At 37.8% G+C, this 9,539-nt stretch overlaps 1 protein-coding gene across 1 annotated transcript; it reads right to left on the bottom strand.

The window, feature by feature from the left end:
• Positions 1 to 4,315: 4,315 nt before the first annotated feature.
• LOC144453727 (uncharacterized protein CXorf65-like) lies at positions 4,316 to 8,971 on the bottom strand. Its single transcript, XM_078145067.1, has 2 exons — positions 8,584 to 8,971; positions 4,316 to 4,720 (listed from the first exon to the last, which is right to left on the bottom strand). The coding sequence occupies exons 1-2, from the start codon at positions 8,723 to 8,725 to the stop codon at positions 4,425 to 4,427; spliced, it is 438 nt and encodes a 145-aa protein (XP_078001193.1). The 5' UTR covers positions 8,726 to 8,971; the 3' UTR covers positions 4,316 to 4,424.
• Positions 8,972 to 9,539: the final 568 nt, after the last annotated feature.

Here is a 9,539-nt window from a genome sequence, read left to right as displayed (position 1 = left end):
TTCCCTGTCATTCCCCGCTTCCTGTAAACTCCAGTTAATTAATAATGCGAATAAATATCTAGTTTGAGGCAGGTTAAGATATAGAAACTGTCATGAAACAGACATGTACATGTAGTTCCGTAGTGGGTTTCAGTGATGTTAGTGAAATGGACAAGGGTCTATACGTGCGGACAGAAATTGGACAAATACACGAGCGGGTTATAAATTGCGATTGTAATACCAGCTGACGTCTCGATGTGGGATGGATTCTTGTGGTTTTCTATGGGGAGTGTTGAAGTTGTAGGAGAGCCTACGCTACATTAGTCCAAGAACAAACCTCACACCTGTCTTTGGGCTGCCAAAAGAAGCGTAAGAATCGACCTGGATCAAGGGATTTCGTTGTTCATCACTTTATTTCACGCTTGTCGATTTCAGGTGGTGGAAACTTGGCTAGCGGCTATCCCAAATGCCTATGGATTTGAAATAATTCTATAATTGAATGCCACTCTTTTCAAGTGTCCCTCGGAGACTGAAAACACCTTGTAACCCTGCCACAAGGAGTACGAATTCGCAAACGTTACTTTATTGACAATATCTGTAACCGCAATCACGACTGAGAATCATACACAGGGTATCATAACGAACTTAAATTAACAAAGTTACATTTCACCGTCTCAACTGTCCATCAAAATTTACCTCTGTGGTACGGTGTCACCCACTGTAATAGTGTATGCCATCGCCCAGTTTCTTTCTTGAATTTAACATTATTAATCATAAAAGCATTTTCGTTTCACCGTTACCGCGAAACGAACGCCGGGGGAAATTGTAATTTCTACTTCAAAAACTCTATATAAATTGCCTTCTTCGTTGTGGTTTTCTTTGCCGTAAGCGCCGGTCTACTTTTTACGTCTGCGTTCCGTACTCTGAACGCTCGACCTGCACCGCTGTGATGCCTTGATGTGATGCTCGGTGAAAGTAACTCAATCAACCCAAAACAAAACTGATGGAGTAAAATCGACAGAGTGTGCGTTTTCTACTAATTACCAACTAACCAATACCCCATTCGTCAGATGGATCCGTACATTACGTTACACGCACGCACGAAGTTAGTAATGTTGGTGTACCCCTCAATCAAATCATGCACATAACGTAGAAATTCTTCGATCTTCAGTGAATTCAACACAGAAACTCTCCGTCTAACAACTCCTTCCTTCCTTTCATCCGTTTTAAGTTGCCCCCCGAAGAGTAATTGGATGAATGTGCGTTTTGTGTTCTTTTGTACGTTGGAGTTTTATGTATTTCTCGCCATTAATGTTCTTTTGGTTTGTTTTAATTGAATTTGAAAAACATTTTATGAAAATGTTAGATTCCCTAGTACAAGCAGTAATGATTCGAGTTGGAGCGGTAAATTATAACTTAAGAAAAATGTATCCATTCAAACGAATAGAGTTCGACTTCCTTTTTTATGCTCCAATTAGCCCATAACGACGTAGAGACTTTCTTTGGGAAAGCATGCACGAGATGACCCGTTGATTAATCAGAAATAAAAGTGTATGACAACGCCCTGCCAACCATCTTTAGTTTTCCACGAGCGGATTCACATCTATGTGCATTAAGTTACATCTGGCAAGTCCTTACATTGACCCAGCAAATCTAATGGTTGCCACATTGAGTTTATGATTTGATACAACTTTCTTTGGTCTTTTCAGTCATTTTGGTTTCCTTGGATCACGTTTTCTTAACAACTTCAATATTGCCATCTCTGCCAAGCTAACATCTTGACCACAACACGTACATTTGATAATGACATGGAAGTGTTTTGATTTTCATTAATGGAAGGACTATTTTGTTTTATTTTATTCCGTGCCCCTCAGATCTAAAAAATTCAACCTCCTATTGTCTCGATAAATGACGCCGAAATGATGAATTAGTGAGATCATATGATATACAAGTGAAAGATGGCGTTTTCATCCAAGTACTGTTATTTTATAGCATACCAACTGTTTACATACGTGAATCGAAATATGAAAACCAAATAGCGTAATGGTAACAGATTGAATATGAACAACATACGGTCAATTTAAGTGGTCGTGTATAGTTAGCAAACCAGTACAAGGACTGTCAGTTTGCTCGTTCCTGCCACACATACAGAATGTATTGTTAGATCGTTGTGGTGGCTAGAATGCGCCAACAATCTGAAATTATTATTTTAGTTCGGAATGTATCTATTGACCTTACCAGACTTCGTATAAAAATAGCGGGGAGTGGTTTCCTTTTTGTGGTTACAATCAAGGGGGAATCAGACGAGGGTGAAAAAAAATCAAATATAGCTGAAATTATGAAATAAAATAAAGGGAATCTATTTCAAATGGGAAGCGGCCATAACGAGTATTTACCGTACCTGTACAATCATTTGAAGTCTAATTATATGGTAATCTTAACATTGATCGAAACACAGATGGAAGTTACTACATTAACTTTTTAGACTAAGGTATGTATTTAACTCCTGATTCACATTGTAGGATGATGACGAGTGCATGCGTGCGTTGCTGATTTACAGTGGACTATTGGTGGCGGATTTTGATCACAACAGTCCACAGACATTCTCGCATTCACTTTAAGTACACTATACGTTGTAAAGTAAAAGTCTGAACACCGTTATCGTGTGTGAAATCTATCAGATGTCTTTGAATACTTTATTTCACGGAGTGAAATATACAATATACAATATTCATATCTATAACAAAAGTAACCGATAGATAACGAACCCGATATCACTGATGAACATGGCACATTTCATTTCATTTCATTTCTTATTGCTGTGATTTAAGATCGATACAAAATCATAATTTGCATAGATAATAAAAAAAATTACGGTTCATAATTATCAATAAATATGAGTTTTATACAACAAAAAGCACTGAGTGTTATTTACAAAACATATACAAAGTAATTCATTTCAAGGTGAGACGGACGATATTATGAATCATTTCTACGTATCTAACAAAGCTGTATCTCTAATATCACAGAATGGTGTGAAGTACACAATAGTACTACTGTAAAAAGCCTTTAAATGCGGTACTCTTTTTTTTCTTTATGCATTTCACTCATTTGACTTATCTACTGCAGCTGTGCTTCTCGACTCTCTACTCTATTCTCGCTTCCACGTGGTCTTACTATTCAACACATCTACAATATGAAGCAATTTCAGTTTAATCAGTTGCAGTATTAAAAGCGTACTGAAAAGGTTCAATTGCGTACATTTCACATATAACCCCTCTCCCTCCAAATAAACCCTACAGTCACGCAACGTGTCGGTAGAAAAAAATTCTCCTCTTAAAGTTTTAGGTACCATTAAATCTCGGCTCGCTTATTCTCCATAGCTATTACACGACGTACAGACATTCTAGAAAGGTATGTCGTCATTATGGCATTTACTGCTCAATGTAGTATCATAGCTAAGGTACATGTTACATGACATACGTATCTTTGAAATAAACATCTACAACCTGTAAGTACATCCAGTGTAAATTTCATGTACCTCACATGTGCATCTTAGATACGGCAATACGACCCCCCCCACCCCAATCCCATATTCGATAAGTATGTATGACGAAAGAACAAATATCTGTAAACGGAGGACGGATACATATAAAATAATTGTAAGCTTAATAATCATATATTTGAAATCATCCATTCCGGGTCAATTAAAAAATACAAAAGTGTTTTTTTTAAATACACAGCCAGTTATTTCATATTACTTATCACGACCTCTAAATACAAATGTAATAGTTTTGTCTTAGAAATACTGTCTTTAACATTCCTTTTGCATAAATATAGAAAATCTGATAAATTAACAAATTCCAACTAGCAATATCTTACAGGGCAAAGTATAGCTAGTACTGTGTCTCCCAATCTAATTTACGCAATCATATCGTAATGGTTTCTGTTTAAGGCTTCGATAGCGGACGGACATGAGCTCGAAATCTGAGTTCTTCACGAGTTCGATCCTCGACGTGGAAAGATTACAGGGAGTCGTCGTAGTGTTAGAACAGGTGCATTTTACGAGCGTGAGCCTTGACTGGACTGTCATCATGCGTGATTAAATCTTTTTACTGAGTCTGTAAAAATTCCTGAGTAGTGAACTATGCGACTCCCTGCTTGTACTTGTATTTGTTCGAATGAGAGAGAGAGAGAGAGAGAGAGAGAGAGAGAGAGAGAGAGAGAGAGAGAGAGAGAGAGAGAGAGAGAGAGAGCGAGCGAGCGAGCGAGAGAGAGAGAGAGAGAGAGAGAGAGAGAGAGAGAGAGAGAGGGGGGGGGGTGAGGGGCAACAGATAGAAAAACCAGCGAGTGGAATAAAAAGGAAGACGGAAAGTAGATATGGAGAGTAAAAAAGTCCTTGGACGAAGGAAGGGACTTAAAGAGAAATATTACATCCTTCGAATTTACGAAGGTGAAGGTTCATGTCTTGTTCTCGGTCTTCGTGGTTTCTTTCGTCTTGTAGTAGGAGACTTCTTACTTTTGCCAGCATTTTCTTGCACATTCGCGACCCGTACTTGGTAGTTTGGAAATATTTCTTCGTATTTTTCCAACAACGGAACGTATTTATACAGGAGTGGATGTTTTATATCGTCTTCTTCGGGTGGGATGTGTTGTTTTTCGACAAGGATGTATGTTGCCAGTGCATCCAGGTGTTTATCGGCGTAATCAAAGCGATGATTGTCCAATTCTTTAACCAGACCTGTAAATTTCAAGAATCTTTTGTCAGTATGAAATAACCTACAAGTTGTAACAGCGTGTGATATGTACGGGTTTTCTCGAGAGTAGCCCCTTTAGATGACTGTAATGGTTGCCCTGCCCTTACTAATGATAGATCAGAGTATCATGCCAGCTAAAATGATGGGCCGTGTCGGTTTCTCAAAGATCAAGCTGTCATGTCAAGAAGGCATTTTATTGCTTTTGGGTGTCTGTGTGTCATATACTGTTGTGGTCAACAAGAGGACAGACTAGGGGCCTCCATGTGTGCATTGGGATCATTTATATCTACATAATCTAGCAAGCTGATAGAGATGACAGCTTTGTTGGAACTTGATCAGTTATTGTCTGTATTTTGAGATAAGTAAGTGACGATGATAACAATAGTGAAACGGACTAGTTGGTGTTCCCATGTATTCATTGTTGTCGTACACGTCACGGTCACTGCAAAATGCAGAGGGTATAGCGTGAGTATAAACGACGTTGTTGGCTTCTAAAGGCCTAATTGCCTAATTTCTCACTTAATATATTTGTCTTTTAATAGCTATAATTAGTGTGTGTGTGTGTGTGTGTGTGTGTGTGTGTGTGTGTGTGTGTGTGTGTGTGTGTGTGTGTGTGATTCAAAACCTGAGTATGACCGTTTCCGAAATACTGAAACCACATTGCCTTCTAAATATGACAGGCACTGAACACCAAGATTGCTTGTAATGAACACTGATGTTTCATTCGCTAAGGAATTTATATCATTTACATGTGATGATTTTATGAGATAAAGCAATATTTTCATCCAAAATTTTATCCAAAGTGGGAATACATTTGTTTCTCTCTGAAAAGGGTTGGAATATATATATTAAGTAATTATACTAAGTACACTGGGATGTTCCGGGTCAGGTATTGTTTATGTCACGCACTGAAATGATGAAATAAGTAAACAAATATTTTGAAATAGCAAAAGCAGTAAAAGTGTTGTTAATTACTAAATACTACTAGTAATCTTGCAAAATGTAGAAATTACTGAATTTTATTTTATTTAACGCCATGTTTATTGTGACACTACTATATGGAGTTTTACACCTTTTAATCATAAAATATGTCAAGTTAAATTCATCTTTCAGCCACACAAACGTATAAATATTTCAAGTGCATTGACTCGGTTGGAATGTTTTCCCCCAGTTGATTTTGATTTTAAATGTTCTTCAGTGAGTGATAAACTATACTTCATTAGCGTGTGAGCTGAACTTGGGCACTAATTTTGAATTACACACACATTATGTTATTAAATTTAACGACGGAAAATTGTTTTCCGGTTTATTGAATAATTAGATAGCAACGTGAGATTTGGTGATTAGGTTTTATATCCGATTGGTGTCGATGGATTAAGCTACTGTTGAATTTAATCCCACAGAACATATTTTATCAATGCTTTGAAAAATAAACATCAACTCGTACACAATGTGAGTCAGTGTTATCTATGATTATAGCCCCTACACGTCTGTATCTATGATTATAGCCCCTACACGTCTGCTTTACAGCAATCTAATATGACACTTACAGTCTACTTAGTACCTAGAAGAAATTATCACGGTCGCACTTATTTTTGTTTGTTTCTCTTTTTGAACTTGTTTACATTTTCGAGTCATCTCATAATTTTTCTTTATTACTTTATATGAACACCATGACGTTACTCACAAGTTCCTCAACATATCATTGCATTACTAAGGTGAGATAGTTGACTGACATACTTTGACAAATGGAATGGTAACGGTCGTCAGTGAATTGAATAAATATTTTCACGATTCCTTCAGCCACCACCCCCTCCCACTCCTCGTTACTTTTTATTCATCACTGATCAATAAGTAATAAGTCCATACGCTATTAGCCTTGGGTCTATCGATAAACAGTCAAAATTAACAATATTGCAGCGTTCAAAACAAATAAAAGCGGCATGTTGTTCATACCCGGAGATAATGTCGAAGCATAACAAAAAATGATCTTAACCATAGCCATAGTTTTATTATTGGTGTACGATGTATTAATCCATAGTCCGGGTAAAACAAGGCAGATTCTAGGCTCTGATCAAAGCGAGTTTAATTTCTTTATGGTATGTTCAGCAATTCTCAAATGAAAAAATTCGATTGGAGATATTACTTTCTGTTGTTCATTAATATCGCCGATGATTTGATATGGTTGACCTATAGTTTGTGATTTATTTTTCTGGTATTATGAATATGATAATCGATCCAACCGAGTCAACGATCAGACTTTTAATAAAAAGATTGATAAATAAAAGTAGTCGGAATCGTAAGAAGTGAGAGCCGTGCAAGTCATTTAATTTCCATTCGTGGTGCAATTTACACTCGGAACGGATCCAAATAATAGTAGTCGCCGGGGAGAAAACGCAGACATAAAAGCCAACCGAAGTAGATATGGCAACTATGCTTGTCTAACCTCTTTAATTATAGTTGGAAAACCGGATACATATTATACATACCATTAATTGATTTCTTCGTTCATGTTGCATATTGCGTTTCTTATTACACTTGTTTTCAATAGAAACGTTTCCCGTCTTTAGAAATATTTCTTATTGATAAAGCTTCAGCTTTTTGCCCCTAGAAATAGAGTACACTTTAATGTACGACGCCCAGCTACAAATCGCCAGCAAACGACATTATAATACGGGCTTGTTCTTTTCAGATTTACTGCATTTTACTAGCATGTTAATTACTTTGAATTTGTTTTAATGACACGCTTGTCTTTAGAACGCTGGCACATTACTGAGATGTTGATCGCCTTTGTTATTTACAGACCCTGTCTAATCAATGGGAGTTCGTATTCATATCAAACGACAGCGTGCTTTATTGGTTATCTCTGTGTTATAATACTAACTGTTTAGTGTTACCAACAGCAGATCACCATCTCTGCCAATCAACACGTACATCCCAACCTTTATGCGAACTCACAACAAATATATTTACAGCGAGTATTGAAAGAGGCTAAACTTAAAATGGCTTGACCTTGCACGCTTCCCTTAACCTGATCTATTGGTTGCAGCGATGGCAATTGGTAGTTTCATCAATGAATGTATCGAATGCACAAAAGAAAGGGTGATGTATTAAAAAGTGGCCTTCTACGCTCTCGTAGATTTGGTCAAGGCTTGATTCTTTGTGATATTCAGACTACTCTGCACAGAACGCAGCAACACTATTTCTCAACACAGGAATGTGGCTGTGCACTGTTTTGGGCCTTTTCGTCGTCAACCAAGCGTTCTTTAAGCCACGGTAGTGTGAACAACCAGGTTTTTTTTTTATCGAACAGGCACTGTGGAATTTTCCAAATAGCAATGTACCTCCTTATCGTCGGTGATCACCGTAACGTATTCTCTCCGACAACCCGCAGTTTGTGACCCTAGGCAAATCGGATATTGCTTAAAAAACTGCTGCATGTTAATAGAGTTCACTGCTTGGAGCGAGATATACTCGTAGTTCCCGGCTCAGATTTTCTCAAATTGTTCACCCAACCTAATGTGTATATAACTGTCGTCAACGTCACACACATCAACTATGTCAAGCCTGAGCTTGTACCCGTGTTTCGATATCGCTATTATGCATTTTAGGAATATTGTGTTCCCCTTTAACCTTTGATGTGCCACAGAGTATTTTTCTAATTCCTCTTGGATCCAAAATACTAGTAATACCACTGAATAAAAAGCCAATTGCTACAAATATATATAACCCGATAACTGTATATGTCAACAAACTGGACGCCATTGTTGGTAGCGCACAATCATGGCGTCGGCTATAGTCAGCTGACACCTGTGGAGTCAGTACAACAACTCATTCAAATGTTTACCTGTTTCGTCTGATAGATCGAGCAATACGTCAAGTTCGCCGTAACCACACCTCGTCTTGATATTTTTCAGTAAATTAACGACGGCACAGGCCGGGTTGAACAGCAAGGCCTGGTTGGATCCAAATTTCACCGTAATGTACATATTGTTTGCCTTATCAACATACACTCACTGTCCAACCTGTTGGGGCATGGCAACTTCGGTATACAAACTTCTTGCGTTGCTTATCAACGTCGTCGTTCTTGATTACAGGGTCAGACCAACGTAGACTGTAGTTGGACCTCAAGCAAGTCCACAAGATAATGAGAAATTTTAACTAAGATTAAACAGAATCAATGATTAACGTTAAGTAGAAGTTTGGATTCTGCAGGAGTGGTCGTTGATTGAGTTCGAATAATAGCGCCGCTAGTGTAATAGTAAGATTGTTTGTTATCTATTGTGAAAAGAACAATGGCCGTGTTGATAGTATATACACATCGGTCTCTATAGAGATGGAGGCGACTATTTTATTTCGGTTTTTATTGCGTACTTAATGATGTAACTTTTATGGCTGTGATGTTATTCACTGTTTGCACTTCTCAGTAAATGCGATGTTGTCTGCGAACACTACAAGTTATTGGATGCTATTCTAATTAAGATTAGCTAGAAAGGACAGGTGACGTCATCGTTCAACAAAAGTAAGCGGCACAAAACCATTTTAGTGGACTCTTCATGACAAGAGATGACCCAAAGCGTTTCGAATGAAATGGAATGCTATGAATTGTCACACGGTGGAAAGGGCATTTGAAAGTAAAAGACGAACCCCTGTCTATTGTCCATCCACTTACAAAATACAAATCGGAATGGTCAAGATTGTGGCATTGATTGCATACACCCCTGACACGTACACGATATTTGCTATGTAATGTAGAGTAAAGACGTGGGCAGTTTGACATCTCCCTCGTTTGATTTATCGTCC

This window comes from Glandiceps talaboti, chromosome 2, assembly GCF_964340395.1.
Source record: "Glandiceps talaboti chromosome 2, keGlaTala1.1, whole genome shotgun sequence".
Classification (NCBI taxonomy): domain Eukaryota; kingdom Metazoa; phylum Hemichordata; class Enteropneusta; family Spengelidae; genus Glandiceps; species Glandiceps talaboti.
The sequence above is the reverse complement of the archived record's forward strand: the minus strand, read 5'-3'. Positions and strand labels throughout refer to the sequence as shown.

Excerpts from the sequence above, each read along its gene's own strand:
- LOC144453727 (XM_078145067.1), bottom strand. The coding sequence starts at position 8,725 with ATGTACATTACGGTGAAATTTGGATCCAACCAGGCCTTGCTGTTCAAC. Across the intron at positions 4,721-8,583 it reads CGATCTATCAGACGAAACAG|GTCTGGTTAAAGAATTGGAC; the intron begins GTAAACATTTGA and ends TGAAATTTACAG.